General features: G+C 37.8%; 2 protein-coding genes across 2 annotated transcripts in view; one reads left to right on the top strand and one right to left on the bottom strand.

The window, feature by feature from the left end:
- The window catches only part of asic4a (acid-sensing (proton-gated) ion channel family member 4a), a 102,235-nt gene extending 90,354 nt beyond the window's left edge, over positions 1-11,881 (top strand). The window contains exons 2-10 of the mRNA XM_082175675.1: positions 156-300; positions 562-689; positions 1,706-1,859; positions 2,805-2,858; positions 4,716-4,869; positions 4,995-5,086; positions 7,205-7,284; positions 7,521-7,640; positions 10,506-11,881. Coding sequence (XP_082031801.1) covers positions 156-300; positions 562-689; positions 1,706-1,859; positions 2,805-2,858; positions 4,716-4,869; positions 4,995-5,086; positions 7,205-7,284; positions 7,521-7,640; positions 10,506-10,622 — 1,044 coding nt within the window. The 3' untranslated portion in view covers positions 10,623-11,881. The remainder of the gene's footprint in view (positions 1-155; positions 301-561; positions 690-1,705; positions 1,860-2,804; positions 2,859-4,715; positions 4,870-4,994; positions 5,087-7,204; positions 7,285-7,520; positions 7,641-10,505) is intronic.
- A 4,208-nt stretch (positions 11,882-16,089) lies between these two features.
- Positions 16,090-19,508, bottom strand: chpfa (chondroitin polymerizing factor a). The gene is made up of 2 exons (XM_082175089.1): positions 19,112-19,508; positions 16,090-18,851 (listed from the first exon to the last, which is right to left on the bottom strand). Exons 1-2 carry the CDS (start codon positions 19,268-19,270, stop codon positions 17,589-17,591), a joined length of 1,422 nt encoding a protein of 473 aa, XP_082031215.1. The 5' UTR covers positions 19,271-19,508; the 3' UTR covers positions 16,090-17,588.
- Between the last annotated feature and the right edge of the window lie 495 nt (positions 19,509-20,003).

Raw genomic sequence — 20,003 nt, 5'->3', positions numbered from 1 at the left:
GGCATCTTGTTTAAGGATCAAAAGGTTCATTTTAAAGTATTAAATCTTATAAAAACAAAGGTTATGGCTTCCAAAGATTGTAGCTTGTGTGTTGTTATGGCCTTCCCGATGCCAGAGTATGACATTTTTAATTAATCATTTGTGTTTTTTCATAGGTCTACACAAGATATGGGAAATGCTATACTTTCAATGGCAACAAATCAACCTCCAGGAAGACAAAGCAAGGAGGGATGGGAAACGGGCTGGAGATTATGTTGGATATCCAGCAGGATGAATATCTGCCTATCTGGAAAGAGACAAGTGAGTTATAATGCCACACAGAGATGATTTCTGGTCCGAAAGTTGCAAAGTCATCCCATATTTTCTGCTTCTCAGAAGTGTGTCTGCACAAGCTGTTAAGATAAACATGTTTAAATTCAAGGTTTATTTGTGATGTTGTTTTTCCCGTTTGTATTGATAGGGGGATATGTGAGGCTTATCTTTGTGTTCCCATTCATATTGCCTGTTCTGCTCTCTTACCTCAGTGTTGTTCTTTTTTCTTTCTTTTTTTTTTTTTTGCAGATGAAACATCTTTAGAGGCAGGAATCCGTGTTCAGATCCACAGTCAGGATGAGCCGCCCTACATCCATCAGCTGGGCTTTGGAGTCTCTCCGGGATTCCAGACCTTTGTATCCTGTCAAGAGCAAAGGGTATAACCCTTCTCTTAAATCATTCTCAAACTTTTCAGGCCAAGTACCACCTATGATAAAATCCGACCTTCCAAGTACATTTTTAAACGAATTGTTATTTAGCACTTGCCATTCAAAACTTTTAAAAAAAAAACCACACACATTGTCCAAGTACCAAGTACCCCAACTCTAACTGAACCTTCTGTATCTGTGTGCCCTCAGGTATTTTAAGCAGGAGGATAGAGCAACAGACAATAATAATAAACTATAGTCCTGACAGATGAGTAATTTTACTTGAAATGGAAGTAGTGACTGATTTTTTTTCTCCATATTGTAATGTACATCCGAGTGAAAGAGATTATAAAAAAAAAGATGTTGTGCGGGGACTTGTTTCTATCCATCGGTTGTTGATTGAATGAAGGGAGATCTGAATGCAAGCTTGCAGTTGATTGTAAGGTGCGGGACTGAACAACTCTAAATGATTGGAGAAATCCGGTATACGTCACCAGAGAGAAGTCTGTCGTTTCACTGGAAGATAAAGTTATGACATCTTGATGAAAAATGACGAGGTCAAAAAACAAAAAACATGCATGGATGAATCTTTCACAATGACATCAATAACATACATTTAGAAATTAGTGTGAAGTGCATTCAAAAGTAAGTTTGTACTACAAACACAAATTTTTGTAGTCCAGTATATTTTGCAATGCCTTACAACTCAGATCTATCTCAAATTCCTCTGTCAGACTGGTACTTGAACAATGTCATTCTTAAAAATTAGTGCTGAATGCAATATTTCTGTTTCAGAGGCAGGCCACTCATCAAGCTTGCCTTCTGAAAACCGAGCCACATACAAATAAAATCTTAAGCTTTAGTCACTTCAGCTTGAGAACGTTGCTTATTTGCATACTTAATTTGCATTTACTCATTTTCTCTCTATTTCTGTCTCTCTCCTACTCTTGCAACCTCTCTCTGTCTGTCTCCCTCTCACTTTATCTTCCTTGTTCTTCTCATTTGCTCTCCCTCTCTGTGTGTAGTTGACCTACCTGCCCCAGCCTTGGGGGAACTGCCGTTCCACCAGTGAGCAGATGATCCCGGGTTACGATACCTACAGTATCAGCGCCTGCCGCCTGCGTTGCGAGACTCTTGAGGTTCTGCGTGAGTGCAACTGCAGGATGGTGCACATGCCGGGTAACGCTACACCGCCGCATTAATTTCCCACTCAACCTAATCAGCGTGCTAATGTATTCTGCTAATTGCTAAAATACTAAATGAATAAACTCTTCTCATCTAATTTGCTCCAGGCAGTGGAGCCGAAAGCTTAATGCAAGTCTCTAAATTAACTTACTGTCTCACACAATACGAGGAGCTCGGGTAGTTCATTCGGGCGATTGGAGGGAAGATCTAGACGATCGCAATCTGACACCAATGACGAACCCAGACCTGCTGATTTGTTGCGTTCCACTCGAAGCATTTGGCAAACTTCAAAAAAAGCGAATACATTTATTTTCTCTTTTGAAAACCAACGACGTATGGACTGGAGGACTTTCTCTGTCCCCAGAAACCTCTTTTCTAATTAACTCCACCACACCTGAGTTGTTATCAGTGTGGCTTCTCAGAGAGCGTGTGGCTGTTGGAGGCCGGGCTCTAATGGAAGCTCTGCTTCTCTGCTTTTCTCCTTTAATGTTTCCAAATCAATCTCCCATAATGCAAATTGAAAAGAGAGACCAAAAGCATTAACTCAAAGGCCATTTTCTCTTAGGTGCCATGCATATTTCCTCAGACCGGTTGTGATTTTGATAGATTCGGGGGGGGCGAGTTGGACCTCCTGCGGTATTGTGTGTAGATGGGGATTGGGTTTTAAAGACTTTATAAATGTGCCTTTAGGGAGGGTTTGGATCAGTTCATTTTGGGTGCAATTAGGCCTAGAATGATGGTCATGAGGGAGGCGTGGTGAAAGCAAACCCATCTCCCTCAGTCACACGCTGCCTTCCATCATTTTAGGATGAATAACAAAGCAGAGCCGCGCTGTCTCTTTCTCTGCCGCTCGCACTTTTTCTTCCTTGGCTGGCGGTGAAATAACAGCAATCATTTTGCTTGTGATTGATCAGAGTCATTATGCATTTTGTTTCTCAGGAGATGCCGATATCTGTACTCCAAGCAATATCAAATGTGTGGACAAAGCACTTGGTAAGCAAGCATTTTTCATTTTTGCTAACGCCCTGGAGTGTAATATCTCTGGAGGTTGTGGGCACAAATAATTAAATCCCAGATAAACAGATGATTCCGTGCGTGGTCTGGGGTGGGAGAAACAGGATTACTCAGTCAGTCCAAGAAGGAGAGTGTTCTCCAGCGCTTTGACATCCTTTAGAGTATCCCTGTAGTGCATTACCCTCTGATACTCTCACGGTGTTATCGCTCGCTGTAGGTGTCTTGTTCCACTGATTTTATGACATTCGTAAATGGAGCGGCTCATGAAAAGTTGATGATGAGAGATGTATCGGTACAATTATGATAGCCCTTATCTAATAAGCCAGAAATTTAATTATCTCCGCAGTCAAAAGGAAACTCGACCCCATTTAATGGGTAGTTGAACTAAATCCAGATATATCTTAAAAGAATGGACTGTACATGCATTCACTGGCTATTCAAATATTCTGACTGAAATCTCTACTTTGATAGTTTACTTTAATATTTATTTATTTCCTCACCCTAATATAGGAACATGTCTATATGCCACACACATAACAGCACAACACAGCCTATTAACACATAAAAAGTTTGCTTAAAATACCCAATTTCTCATATAAAGCATTATTTAAAATTTATTTAAAAATGTAAAGTATTCATATTAAATAACTTTAGAATATTCATTACAATAATTCTTCTAAAAAGTATATTTATAATAATAATAAGGGGTAATCATAATGTCAAATTCAGGGATTTTGACTAATATAAATTATTGTTACAGTTTTTCAGTTGTATTAACATTATTCAGTACATCTATTCATATATTTTTGAAAGAAATTAATACATATTACATAATACATAGGACACATTAAATTGATCAAAAGTGACAGTAAATACAATTATAATGTAACAATAGTTTATATTTCAAATAAATGTTGTTCTTTTGAACTTTCTGTTCATCAAAGAATACTGAAAAAAGTATCACGGTTTTCACAAAAACATTAAGCAGCACAGCGGTTTTTACCGATGATATTAATGTTTCTTGAGCAGCAAATCAACATATATAATTATTTTCTGAAGGATCGTGACACAGAAGACTGGAGTAATGATCACAGAAATACATTACACATTTAAAAAAATTAAATCAGAAAACACTTCTTTTTACTTGCGATCTAATCTCAAAATATAACAGATCCCAAACTTTTGAACAGTAGTTTATATACTGTGGATGAAACATTATGCTTACATACAGCTTAATTTATATACATAATTTGTATACAATACATATTCACAATATTCCTCATTATATAGTTTTAGCTTCTAACTACTAGCTTGTGGTTAGAGTCTTTTTCAAAAGGGTAGCTTGACTGTAGTTGAACTTTAAATTATGAGAGGCTTGACAAATTGTGAAATAGCTTCCTTTCTGCAACATATGCATATAATAATATAAATCAAATAGGGCGTGTCGTGGCATGTAAACTAAATTTTGTTCTAAATGGAAGGCACTAATGGTAAATACATGGTGCATTCAGTGTACACAAAATGTATGAGCATGACATTCATGACTTCCTCTCAGGGAGGTCGAGTGTGTGTGTGCTCTCTTCTGGATGCCCTTCAGAAAACAAATTAAATCTGAACAACACGTTAAGTGTGTTTCAAGCATCTTATGGATGATTATTTAGCACTGGTGATATCTCTCCACATTAGTTTGATGAATGAAGAATGGGTGTGCAGGTGTGGGCTAGAGCACCTGCTCTCTCTCTCTCTCTCACACACACACACACACACACACACACACACACACACACACACACATCTGTCTCCTGCTCTAAACTGATATGTGTGTCCTCTTTGCAGCATTGCTTCAGAAAAGTTCAGGTGACACATGCTCCTGTGAAACTCCCTGTAACCTGACCCGTTATGGTAAAGAGTTGTCCATGGTTAAAATCCCCAGCAAGGGCTCGGCTCGCTACCTATCTAGAAAATATGACAAGTCAGAAGAATACATCAGGTTTGGCAACCTTTCCACCTTCAATATAGTTTTAAACAAATAAAGGCCTAATACTGTATTGATTCTGTATATATAATGAATATAAATGATTTACACATAACTTTTGTATTGTCCTTTTGTTTTAGAGACAACTTTCTTGTTTTGGACATTTTCTTCGAAGCTCTAAATTATGAAACAATAGAACAGAAAAAAGCTTATGACGTTGCAGGATTATTAGGTGGGTCTCTTATGCTTCCTTTTACCACATTATTTTCTAAACTTTGTCATTTTCAGTGCATCTTAACTGAGCATTTCTGAGCTTAATGTCAATATAAAATAAAATTTACTATTTACGTTCTTAACACACGTTCCTGGTCTTATTGTGAACAATTCCTTGGTTCACATTATTCCAACGAAGAAAATGTTTTGTCTTTGCCTAATTTGTATAATTTAATCAACTTCTTACGCATTCTCATAAATTGCTTCCCTTTTTTCTTTTTCTTAAATCACATAATAATATAAATCAAATCAATGTGTGTGCTCATTGATTTACACATAACTTACACATAATTTACACATCAATCTAATAGCCAAACAGGCTATTAGATCACTCAAAAAAAAAAAATAAAAAAAAAAAATCAGTCCAGTGTTATTTTAGTATTATTAGAATAATAATATAGTGTTTATTAATATTTTGAATTATTTTTATATTGCATATTTATAGTTTTCATTTTAAGTTTAATTTTTAAGAATATTGTCATGTGCTTGTAGTTTGCTTTTTAAAATAGTTCTATTTAGCTTTCATTTTATTTCTTTGTTTTAAGGCCCCAATATACTCATGGCGAAGTTATTTTCTTTCTTCGCTTAGGGGTAAAACAAAGTTTGAAATACATAACCAGCGAAATTGTTACCGTCGAACATCTGACGCTGCCCACATGAGAGCGCCGTTTAGATGAATATGTAAATGTGCTGCGCACTTTCCTCTCTCAATATCAAAATAAACACACAACAAAATGTAGTAAACAGCAAGCATTTTTTTTAAAAACGTAAAGCATCTGATGATAGCAACGTGGATGTTTGCACGAACTCTACAATTCGGCACTTTAGTAAAGTCACGTCACGTTTATTTAGCACTTTATACAATAGATTGCTTAAAATCAAGCAGTTTTACCGTATTAAACATGCAAAACAGTGTTAGTGTCTCATTTCATCAGAAGTAAGCCTACAACTTCATTTTCCATGTGTGTTCATGTTTTCACTCGCGGACGTCTGACCTCCAGGGATTAAACCGGAGAAATTAGGTGGAAATGATTTCCAGGTGAAAGAAGTGAAAGACCTACCTATTACGTAATCACCACGGACCAATGGTAGTACAAAGGTGTTTACCAGCCGAAGCGAACTTTTACGGAAAATTCGCTTTAGCAAGCTGTTTCGAACTCTCAAAACAAACTCCAAACGAAGTTAGTGTTGGCCTGATTTTGTTCGAAGTGACGTCACATCAGTTCAATTTCGCTTGAAGTACTGTATTTCAGTAGCCTGGAAATCCAGACCTAAATCTAAAAGATGAATGGTCTGGCGTCGACTAATGAAAATCGAGCTCGGGGGGCGGCACCAAGCATGCATTTGAAAATCTCACTGCACGCAACTGGATAACACTATGATCACAACAATAAACCCCATACGCTTAGCTACCAGCAGAGCTAACTGGTAGATTACTCTTACCGTATCCGGTCGGCAAAACAGCAAAAACGTCCTTCTTGCAAAGGAACGATTCGAGCGGCGTCTTCTGTTCCTGTTTTAGATAAAAAGCCAAGTCTAACTCGTTCATTGTAGCGGCCAAAGCCATTTCAAACAACTGGTATTCATCCATAGCCATCTTGCAATGTTTACTAATGACTTCGACGTCACGGCGCTGTCATCATCTCGCCTCTGGCCCGCCTATATCAGATAACCCGATGTGATTGGTGCAGCTCAGATCAAGGGGCATATTTAATGAGCATCATTATTCGACACCGGAGTAACTCGCTGAGCAAATTCAACTTGTGCTCTCGCGAGACATCTGGATTACCAGGGTAGTATTTCAGGGCCTTTTGTTTTAGTAATTTTAGCACTTTAACATGAACCTAATTTATTTCAGTTAATTGCCAAGGCTACATTTCTATTTTTCCAAGTTTTTAAAGTATAAATTATTCATCAAATATTTACATTTTATTTTATTGCTGCCTTATTTTTAATGAACAAAACTATTTTAATACTTTTATTTGACAATAACAACACAATTTCAGTCAGAAATAAGGCATTTTAATAAGTAAAATGGTCAGAAAAAAAAATCGTATTTGTTATTTTTTGCTTTCAGGGGACATTGGCGGGCAGATGGGTCTTTTTATAGGAGCCAGCGTTCTTACCATTTTGGAGATTCTGGATTATGTATATGAGGTAAGCATACATTGTCTTGGGCCCTCTGTCTATTCCACAATCATTCATTTTTAACCAATAGCTCTTCTCCTGCACTGTTTTTTCCCCATTGTGAGCAGTATTTCCCATAAGAGCAGATAAGACTGGACCTCTGAGCTGAGCAGCAGGAATGCTGATTCTGCAAAACTGTTTATAGCCCTCATTTGTCCTACTTTCCCTGCTGCCCTCTTCACCCTCACTCCCCCTCGCTTTCCTAGGTGATCAAACACAGGTTGGAGCGTTTGCTCAGGCCACAGAGAGATGACAAAAAGCAAACCCAGCAGCAGCAACAGGCCAGCACAGTCGCCACAGTAAACCTAGAGGAAATGAAAGCTAAGGTAAGCCACATGCTAATCTCTGGAGCGCTAGTGTTAGGATGCAGCACAGATCAAATCTGTGAATAGGAACAAAGCCCGGAGGGAAATACGACATCAGCGGCAGGATATTGAGCCATGAATGGGATGCCAGGCTGTCTGCTTAGACCAGGATTGAATCAAATCTCCCTTGTTCTTTTTTGCAATCCGATCTTCTGTTCATGGAAGAGGAACACAGATGTTGGCAGAGCACATTATATTCATGAGAAATGGAGTTTGCTCAAAACTAATTCAATTCAGCATGGCCAGTGCGTCGTGACCTAAGATTGTTCGATTAGTGTAAAACCGTAAGTTCCGACTCTAAAATCTGAATAACTTTCAAGGCGGTGTGAAATAGCTGATATATAGGTTATGCTTACCTGTGTCCCCATTAGATGCCAGCAAAACAGTGGTTGGATTTGTGATTTGCAGTTGAGTTTTTCTCTCTGAAATATTACAAGCACACAAATGCAAAAAAAAATTATATATATATATATATATATATATGTATATATATATATATATATATATATATATATATATATATATATATATATATATATATATATATACACATTCAAACCACACTCTGACATCCATACCAACACACCCACATAATTACAGTGGGTACGGAAAGTATTCAGACCCCCTTAAATTTTTAACTCTTTGTTATATTGCAGCCATTTGCTAAAATCATTTAAGTTCATTTTTTTTCCTCATTATTGTACACACAGCACCCCATATTGACAGAAAAACACAGAATTGTTGACATTTTTGCACATTTATTAAAAAAGAAAAACTGAAATATCACATGGTCCTAAGTATTCAGACCCTTTGCTGTGACACTCATATATTTAACTCAGGTGCTGTCCATTTCTTCTGATCATCCTTGAGATGGTTCTACACCTTCATTTGAGTCCAGCTGTGTTTGGTTATACTGATTGGACTTGATTAGGAAAGCCACACACCTGTCTATATACCTATATACAGGCCACAGTGGCCTCCATAATCCTTAAATGGAAGACGTTTGGGACGACCAGAACCCTTCCTAGAGCTGGCCGTCCGGCCAAACTGAGCTATCGGAGGAGAAGAGCCTTGGTGAGAGAGGTAAAGAAGAACCCAAAGATCACTGTGGCTGAGCTCCAGAGATGCAGTCGGGAGATGGGAGAAAGTTGTAGTAAGTCAACCATCACTGCAGCCATCCACCAGTCGGGGCTTTATGGCAGAGTGGCCCGACGGAAGCCTCTCCTCAGTGCAAGACACATGAAAGCACACCTGAAGGACTCCAAGATGGTGATAAATAAGATTCTCTGGTCTGATGAGACCAAGATAGAACTTTTTGGCCTTAATTCTAAGCGGTAAGTGTGGAGAAAACCAGGCACTGCTCATCACCTGTCCAATACAGTCTCAACAGTGAAGCATGGTGGTGGCAGCATCATGCTGTGGGGGTGTTTTTCAGCTGTAGGGACAGGACGACTGGTTGCAATCGAGGGAAAGATGGATGCGGCCAAGTACAGGGATATCCTGGACTAAAACCTTCTCCAGAGTGCTCTGGACCTCAGACTGGGCCGAAGGTTCACCTTCCAACAAGACAATGACCCTAAGCACACAGCTAAAATAATGGAGTGGCTTCACAACAACTCTGTGACTGTTCTTGAATGGCCCAGCCAGAGCCCTGACTTAAACCCAATTGAGCATATCTGGAGAGACCTGAAAATGGCTGTCCACCAACGTTTACCATCCAACCTGACAGAACTGGAGAGGATCTGCAAGGAGGAATGGCAGAGGAAACTTGTTGCATCTTTCCCAAAAAGACTCATGGCTGTATTAGATCAAAAGGGTGCTTCTACTAAATACTGAGCAAAGGGTCTGAATACTTAGGACCATGTGATATTTCAGTTTTTCTTTTTTAATAAATGTGCAAAAATGTCAAAAATTCTGTGTTTTTCTGTCAATATGGGGTGCTGTGTGTACAATAATGAGGAAAAAAATGATTGAAAATGAGGAAAAAAAATGAACTTAAAAAAATGAACTTAAATGATTTTAGCAAATGGCTGCAATATAACAGAGTGAAAAATTTAAGGGGGTCTGAATACTTTCCGTACCCACTGTATAGTCGCATAATTTATCCAATTGGCTCTATAATATGCATAAGCAGAAAACAGGAATAAAGCGAGTATTTGCTTTATATGGCAAACCTGAAAAAATGGCACCATCTGGTAAAAAAAATGTAACTGAAAAAGACAATGTCCATAAGGTCGCACAAGGGTAAATGCTTTTATTTGTTAAGAATGCATTAAATGGATCAAAAGTAACAGTAAAGATATTTATAATAATACAAACGATTTCTATTTAAAAATAAATTTAGAATCCTGAATTTTTCTTGTATCATGGTTTCCACAAAAATATTATGTTTTAATTGGTGGCAAGATTCTGAAACGAAAGTTGAATAGATAGGGGCAGACTATTTCAGTCTAATAGGAAGCAGCTGAAACTAATTTCAGAACTTTTAATTCATAAACATAAACTTCTTCTTTTTTTTTGTGATCTAACTAATTAAAAACTCTGTTGTCTTTAAATCACTGTACATTTGCCACCATTTTATAGATGCAATAAGCCACTCAAGATCATATATAACAGTGAGTTAGTTTATGTACAAAGGGGTTTAACTATGAGAAAGCACTGTAAAGTCTCAACCTTAAGTGGCTTTTTCTTTATCACACCACAGATTAAACAATGAGTCATAGTGTTAGTCATTCAAGGTGTTTTATTCACAATGGAATAGTGTGTAAGACGTAGGAGTTAAAGTATCCTCGCAGAATCCCATCTGACATTCTCTGTTCCTGTCAGGATTCTGACGAGATGAGCCGGAGCCACTCGGAGGGAGCTTATGCTAACACCATCCTCCCAAATCACCATCATCACCACCGTACCCACCACCGAGTGTTCGAAGACTTTGCCTGCTAGGAAGCCGGCCGGCAGGTCTGGTGCTGTTGACGTCTGCAGAAAGAGTGGTCTCAGTGCTGAAGGTGGGCTCAGTGAAAGACCCTCAGAACTCAGCGCTAATCTCTCTCGCTGTCACCAGTTAAAGCTACAGCCAAAGTCGAACTCTAAACCCTCGCTTCGAACCGAACACAGGCACGGATCGGACATTACGTTCCAGCAGGAGACTCTCTGAAAAATCCTGTCCTTTCCCCCATCCTCTCGAAGGAAATGACATCAGTGGAAACTCTACGATTTCTACACCGAATACCTTGGTATTGGGCCTCTATATCAAGGCATAGACTGCATGACATCTAGAGCCACTTTATACTACATATCCTGTTTGAAGCATTACATTCTTACTTTATATTTTGTCAGCTGTTAGTTTTATTTGGTGAATTCTTATCTTGTGAAATATTATCATTCAGATTAATCTACAAATGTAAATTATGTATTTGAATCATGGCTATCAACCCTTAGGATCCAGAGAGTAAGATAACTATCTTAACTCTGGTTTTTCACTGAAATCATGGGGGACGGTGTAGAATAGTTTGTGTTTCAGAAAAGTAATTTGTATCCATCTCTATTGGATATGTTTGGTAAATGTTTCCTTTATCTCAAATGGTTTAACTTAAAGTATATTGAATAATCCACAAATTTTGTAATGTTATTTATAGAGATGTAACGTGTGAGTGGTAATGGGTGTCATTAGCAGTAATAACATAATCTTATTGTGAGGTTACTTCCAATTGGAGAGCCAAATGATGCGTACAGTAAGCCCACCAGCCTACCAGAGCCAGAGGAAGCCTTTGCGGTAACCATATGGAAAAGGTTTGTTTCATCCATCCATCAGCTGATGGATCCACTCCCCCAGACCTCCCAAAAGTGTTTAATAAAACAGACCTTATGTTCCTGGTTTCACTTTTGAATGAGACGGAGTGCAACAGTCCCATAGAGAATGATAAACCGGGTTTGCTCAGCATACTCGCAAACTATGAGTAATCTGATGCACCGCAGCGTATGGCTAGATGTTTAAAAGTCGGTTGATGAGTTTTTCTCAGGGTTCTTAGTTGTGAAATGTCTAGCGGCCTCTTTGACAAAAGGCCAGATGTGCAAAGCATTTCAATCAGAAACCACCAGCTTTTCTGTGTGTGAAATTCAGCAAGCACTGACAATTCATAGACTAAAAACGTTTCTGTTTTCGCTAGTCCTAATATTATAAATGCCCATATTGAATTTGTGGTTACAGATAAGGCTAATATTACTGTAAGTCAACTGTGTAGCACCCCAAATATATATATATATATATTTTTTTTTTTCTTCTTCTTGTAATCTGACATTTCAGGTACAGTTCTTCTCTGATTATTATTGGGTTAATTTCTAATTGAATATGATATGTGAAAGACTTCATGGCTTAAAGGTTGTGCTATTAAAATAAGCAGAAATTATATATAATTTTCTTCTGCACATTTGGTACGTATTTTTTTTAATTTTCCCATTCAGAAATAGGGCACCACAGAATTGTCTAATATATGACAGAGCTGTATATCATCTAGAGATTAGTTGCTCTGTTGGGTAGATCCCATCAGCGAGAGAGATTTGACATCATTATTTTCATGTTTTGCAGAATGCATTTTTGGATGTCATATTCAAAACATGCAGCACATAGTCCATCCATATAAAAGTAATCATGGGTAATATGGGCTTTTAATATCAGAGTGGCATTTTTAAAGGTTCCCAGTAAGAGTCTTGATGGCACACTGAGTCGGTTATGCATAATAATACAGTTTACTGTCATAAATAACTGTGCTGTCAGCAGCGAGACCAGAAGAGTTGGCATACCAGTGCATGTCCAAGATTTGCCCGGGAACAAATCACTCAGATTTGATTTAGCATTATCTGTCAACCTCATGCGCTTGTCCAGTTGTAAATTTCTGCATTTGTGGCCTATCTTACCTGTGCAGGAGGAATTGCCCCAAATGTTGAAATGCAATTACCTGTGTACAATTCACAGGTCTTTTTAAAAAGGGACTATCTTTTATAATCCTTGCTATTAGGGTGGAAACTGTTTTCTATGGAGCAATAGAAGGTGTTTTTGTGCAATCCAGAAGGCAGATCTGCATCAGAAGGAAGATGCTTGCACACCAATTAGACATTTCTCCAAACTGAGGTCAATGTTGTTACACGGTTGTTAAGCAATTAACACAGCTATCTTTTCCTAAATTTATTGTACCGATTCATGATTTCATACAAATTACATCATTTTCTTGAAACACTACAGGTGAAAGAGATGATAGGCGTGAAATTGGACATGATGGAGGAAAAGGAAAGGCAAAAGCAATATTGGAGGCACAGCAGGAACAACCGGAGCAACTTGTGGTTTGGGACAATGTCCAATTCCACCATGTAGCGCTGGTGCGTGCATGGATTGAAAATCACCCACATTTAGTTATAGAGTTTCTTCCAGCAAATTTTCCTTTTCTAAATTCAGTTGTGGAGTAGTTTGTCTGGGGATGAAAAGTGTTGTATTTAACCACTTTCTTTTCTTGGATCCATAACTTGAAAAATCATTATATGATGTAGATAGATCCTAGAATACATTACCTGTGTTGAATTTATTTGAATAACTATTCAGGGTCACACTTTATATTAGGTGTTTAACTAATATGTACTTAGATATAATGTACGTGTGTTCATGTAGTGTTGCAAAACACTTTGCTGCTATTGAGGTGGGATACGGGTAAGGTTAGGGACAGGTTTTATTGGTATGGGTAGTTTAAAGGTGGGTTAAGGTGTAAGGGAAGAGTCAGTGTAATATAGATGCAATTACAGAAAAATAAGTTTTTAAATATAAGTACAATGTAAAAACATGTACACAATAAGTGCATTGTATCAATGATTAATTTAAATGTTATTACATAGTAGTTAAAGACACAATATAAAGTGGGACAAATTCAGTAAATTCAACTTCCTGTGGAGTGTATCCAATTCAGTTCAAATTCACACTCATGAATTGAAAGGTATTAATATGATTCTTCAGTATTGAATTTAGCATAAACCTGCTGTGTTAGTTCTACATTATTAGTTAAATATATAAAGCTTAGTTTGGAGAAATATGTCAAATCTGTCCAGAAAACTGTAATATTCCTTTATCTCAGGGGTGTCCAATTCTGCTCCGAGTTGGAGGGCCACTGTCCTGCCGAGTTTAGCTCCAATCCCAATTGAACACACCCGAACCAGTTAATCAAGGTCTTACTAGGCTCACTAAAAAACTTCCAGGCATGTGTCTTGAGGCAAACTGGAGCTAAACTCTGCAGGATAGTGGCCCTCCAGTACAGAGCTTGGACACCCCTGCTTTCTCTGATATTAATTCATATTCACATGTCAGTTCCATCCTAGACTGATTGGGGCAGCGTTGAGCTCTGTGTGTATTTTTAAAACTGTGCTACGCTGCTTTAACTTTGACATGCTGTTCCTTTTCCACCCGCTTTTGCCAGCCAGGGCACTATTAGCTCCGAGAGGGGGCCATAAAACGAGGCACTGAAGCAGCATATAGCGCAAACAGACTGTTGAGATTTCCACACGATTAAAGGCATCAAGACTAATCAGGCTAATTACCCATTACACTCCAGAACCTAATGGACTGTATACCAGACTACAGAGAACACATAATACAGTTTGTACAAAGGTCTGCTGTTATGACCATGGTTTCTGTTCCACATTTTATAAATGTAACGATGGTACGTACTGCAGTCCAATAATAAAATCTTGATAAATTAATTGCTTTGCTCTTGTTCACTGAGATATAGCTAAGCACGTCTCACCAAGTGCTTTTTGATGGCTTATGATTCCACCGAGGATGCTGGACATATTGACTGAATGTTCTGGGTTCATTACAAGTTAAACCCTATTGACAGTATGATAGCAAGCAGCAGAAAACAAGATATTTTTTTTTGTTAAATCACTTTTTGTGATGCATAACCAGAAGGCTAAAAGGATGCTTTAGACAACTCTCAAAAAACACACATTACTGATATTTACAGCCTGATCTCGTGAGAACTATTTTGGCGAACTATGCCGATTTTGCATGAATTTTTTTTTGAGAAAACCACATTTCTGTCCAAAATGTTTTTCCATTGTAAGAATATTAATTGTTTTTACAAACTGGACCATATTAAGTGGTAATTAACAGCACGATAAATAATGATGTGTGACCCAGAAGAAAATGTATAAAGAAACAAATGTTAAATCTAAAAGAGCAGCATAATATAACATTTTATGACATATTAATCGAAAGTTCTCCCAATGGTTGCAATCTCATCTAGATATCAACTAGAAAGTTCAAAATGAAGCATTTTTAAGCACTTGTTAAAGGGATAGTTCACCCAAAAATCAAAATTCTGTTATCATTTGCTCATTTCATTCCAAACTCTGACTTATGTGGAACATATATATATGGAATGAAATGAGCAAATGATAACAGAATGTGTGTATATATATATGAAGAGTTCAGATGCAAAAGCCTCTAAATGCCATCTGAAATTTTCTTATAGAATGATCATTTTTATCAAGCTCGTATATTTAAATTCAATAATTTCACTTAAATGGCAATGAAGATTACCTATTAATTGTCATTTAAGTGAAATTACTGAACTTAAATACACAAGCTTGATAAAAATTATCATTCTATAAGAAAATTTCAGATGGCATTTAGAGGCTTTTGCATCTGAACTCTTCATATATATATATATATATATATATATATATGAAGAGTTCAGATGCAAATCCCCTGTTAAACATGCCAGATTTATACACGTATACATATATAGTTAGTAAATGAGAGTTTTTCTGAATCTCTAACAGTCTGCCACTTGCAGGGGGATAAAATTTTTTTTTGCGCGTGTTAAATGTCAAATATTTTACTGCTGATGTGGTTTCAGTCTAATTTTGTGCATTTGTCTACATATACAACTGCACAAAATATATAAACAACAATGGCAATGTTCGAAATAACAAAAATGCATGATTGTTGGTTGTAAATTTTGGCTATACAAGTGAACTGGGAAAAAGTTAAAATGGAGTGAAACTCTCCTTATGTAAAATGAGTCCTATATAATTAGATACTGCTGACTTCAGATGTCTTTTGCTTATGGGTTCACAGTGTGCCCAAATGCAGTGTGTGTGGTTAAGGCCTCTAAAGAGGACATATAAATAGAGGTGAAAATATACAGGATCTCCTTAAGACTGATGTTTAATCTGGAACCCATTGGGTCTTGATTTGTAACCTTTCATTTTTGCTGCAGTAATGGTCACAGAATATGCATTAACCATCTTATCGGTTGCTCTGGTAATCGAGTCTGACCTGAAAATAAATACCAAATGCAGTATAAACAGTATTAAGAAATGACCTGATGAAAGTAAGGGAGAAAAAAGACAAGCGCTTATGTTGATCTGAGCCCTAAAATAAAGTCTTTATTTAAAAATGTGTACAATAATATTAAAACAAAATACAATAGATTTACAGAGAATATTTATAGTGAAAAAAAAATCAACAAAGGTGAGGTTAAGAAACAGTCTTGTGAAAGTATACATTTCTGAGGAGCTGTAATCCCACGCTCCTTTGCTGACCCCTAAAGGCCAGTAGCGGCCATGCTCATTCTGTGATGAGTCCATTCATGTTGTGCATGTGTCGTTTAAAAACGTACAAAACATCACTTTGTAAAACCTTTCACAGCTCTTGTATGCACAAACATTTGACATCCAGCATCATGATATTGTGTAACATAAGTCAGTGTACTGCATTAAGTTTATGATTGCTTAAATAAAAAATAAAATAAAAATTCAACACAGCACTAAATACAGCAAACACACGTACCATGTACACGTGTACACATGTACCCACAAAAGCAAAAAAACTAAAATTTATATAACCCAATATGTTCCTACAGAAACACATTGTGTTGCAGAATGGTCTGTAATAGAGGCTCTCTGTAGTGCATCTTTAAAAATGCATCATCAAATGTATATTTCATCTGGAGTGTTTCCATCAGCAGACTCTAAGCAGACCATCTGAATAGTATTGCACTAGTATTGCACTCCTCTCTGGTAGACAGCACAGGAACTAACTATAACTGTGTAATGCACCCTATAATCTTTCTTGAACAAAATGAAATGCTTTGACAGGCTTATTGTGCAACATTACTGTAATCCAAGGCAGATTTGCAATGAAACTGTTAGTGCAAAACTTTAGTTAATTGTTTAATCAGAAAAATCTCTTTGAGGTGGTATCAATAGTACCAATAAGCATGCATTTAAATGCAGGTATTTGTAATAATATCTGTGCTCTTCTGTTCAGTATTCAAGCATAAATTATACATGGAACAATGCTGGTTGAAAAGCTTCGGTCAAAATTGTGTATTGTCTTGACATTTGTTTCTTTGGCACTAATGGTCAGTAAGACAATGATTTTACCTTAAAATAATAAATTCAGTACCGAGTGTGAACTGACGTTTAAAAACGTTTCAACAACAATAAACCCACTGCTAGAACACAGAATCTGGATACGGTTCCTTCATACTACAAAAACCCTGTTATGTTAAATAAACAATTAAAACTCTTTTAAACAAATCTGATTGAGCAAAAGTGACAAGTTAAAAGTATAGTGAAAGGACAGCATATTTTGAAGGCACAGCGATTTAGATGTGTTACGGTAGTGATCATTTCAACAGCTAACAGCTGCTTGGTTTAAGAGCCAACATAAAGAGATAGCAAATATAAATCTATTTATTTGGCTATTTTTAAGTTAGTTTAATAGTTTTTATTGGTACCGACAGCATTTTTGATGTGTTCAGCATTGTGACTCCACAGACCACCTACTAGTAAAGCATCAGCCCAATGGACGGAAAACTGTTTATCGCCCCTTGGTCATTTCTCAATCTTCAAGGTTAGATTTTAAGTACTGTTGCCTTGTTCCTGTTCAAACAGCAGCAAGGCGAGCTGAGAGCGTGATCCAAGGCTGTCGAGGGTGCTCTGCACACACCTCTGGTAAATATCTTCACTAAGACGAGGATTACATGGTTGGTAGCTGTATTTCTGATGCAGAGCCGGCTCCACTGCTCGGAAAACATGGAGGCCAGAGTATTTGACGAACATTTCATATATATCCAGGTTCTCCAGGATCTCCTCGTTCTCCTGGACATCCGAAGACATGCGCGTCCGGGTCGTCATGTAGTCCGAGTTGTAAAAACATGCTTCGGTGAAGGAACTGCGATCGAAGTGGCCAGCCTCTTTGACCAAATCCAATGTATTGGGAAGAGGCTGGTTATGATAAGCAATGTCAGGATTGAAGTATTGGAAATGGATGGGAAAGAACACCTGCCAGTTGTTGATGGAGTTCATCCGACAGCGATTGAGGAACTCGGAGTTGATGCTGGTTTTCACGGTGGCGATGAAGAACAACGTGTCAACCGGGTGCTTCTTGGAGATGATGTCCATAAATTTGATTTGAGAGGGACTTTCGCTTTTAACGCTGATCCAGGGGATTTTGACCGTAGGATAACGGTGCTCGCAAGCATTGATTTGCGCTTTGACACTGGCGAAGATGTCATTCTGGTTGACTTGTTGGGCCTCAACTGGATCGTAAATAAAGAGAAACGTCAAGATGGCATTCTCACTGGTTTCGAAGGCGTTTGCGGCGTACACTTCCAAAAACTGTTGAACATGCTCTCGGTCTTGAAGCGTGATGGGTAAGATGATGTGGACTCTAGTTGCTTCTGTAACATAAGGCATGGGGATGATCTCAATACGACTGAGGGGCCTAACCAGGTGGACCCTCTTGGTGATTGAGCGACTGTGTCCTTTCTGGTTAACCACCTCCAGCTGTAGGTCCAGGGTGTACTCCATCCCTCTGGTGGGGTCAAAGCGCCTGTATCCATTAATAAGCTGCTGTTTCTTCAGGTGCAGAACCGGCTTGTACTTCTTGTTCAGCTCACCCATAGCCGTCTCAATGACGTCGGCTACGTCCAGCTTATCGATTCCACGGAGCTCGCACTTCGGAGAGCCATCAGTGCAGGAGTACACCTGATCTTCGGTGAAGTAATCCCACCGCAGAACCTCGAAACGTGTTTTGGGCTCAAAGGGTGGATTGATTCCTACTGGCCACAAGGCACTACGGTTGCCCTCAAAAGCCACCAAACTCACATTTTTTATTTCCGCCTGTTAAACAAAGAGGTGTGGGATACCATTAAGCATTTTAAGACATTTGATGAGCAGGTTATTACCTCCATTTGAAAATTTGTAATGCTGCACTTTACCAGCGCACTTTGAAAATGAAGAAAGGATTTTATAGCAATTTTATACCACCCTTACAAAAAAAAGCACGTAATGACTCATAGTTCACAAAAGGTCAAAAGAAACCACTGTTTCTTCTCAGTTTGGCATTGGTACTAGTCAGAACAGGTTTAGCATAAGTGTACCTGCAGTTTTTCGATCTCCTCGTATGTCTTCTGCAGCTCGATCTCAGTGAAGTGTTTGTGAAGTCTGTACATCTGCTCAGGATCAGACACTGGGTGGACGGTCAGTGCATTATTAAACTGCACATTATCTTCCTTACTAGGGTCAGAATTTTTTCCCATTTCATAATAATAATACTTCTGCCCCTGAAAAAAACAAATGTAAAAAAGTACGGTTAGTGAGTGGATTTTATTTCAAATGTCAATTAGTGTGCAGTTTAATTGTGCATGCTCATTGCTCCTACTTTTACATTTAAAACATCTAACGCTCACTTAAATGTAATCTTTAAAAACGCTGATTTAATAACACTGTTAATCTGTTAAACTGTAATCTTTAGCAAATCTCAAAATGAATTAAGACTGATTTAGTGATATATATATATATATACAGATAGATAGATTACGAATTTCAATTGTATAGTACAATTCCATCAGACTGAACTGAATAATCCTCTTTACATATTATTCATATTATGAATTAAGAATTTTAAATGAGTAAAAAAACATTTTGTATAAATCTTAATGGGACAAGGGAATGGACCATTTCAGTTTATGTAAAAAAAAAAAAATAAAACACACACACACACACACACACACACACACACACACACACACACACACACACACACACACACACACACACACACACACACACACACACACACACACACACACACACACACACACACACACACACACACACACACACACACACACACACACACACACACACACACACACACACACACACACACCTTCTGACACGCTACACACACATAAAGAGATGACGCACAGGGACACATGGTGTGTGCATATGTGGATCTACATCAGGGGTGAGCATATTCATATTCGGTTC

Source organism: Leuciscus leuciscus (genome assembly GCF_965113295.1).
Source record: "Leuciscus leuciscus genome assembly, chromosome: 7".
In the NCBI taxonomy this organism is placed as follows: domain Eukaryota; kingdom Metazoa; phylum Chordata; class Actinopteri; order Cypriniformes; family Leuciscidae; genus Leuciscus; species Leuciscus leuciscus.
Note: the sequence above shows the minus strand (reverse complement) of the source record. Positions and strands in the feature narration are given on the sequence as shown.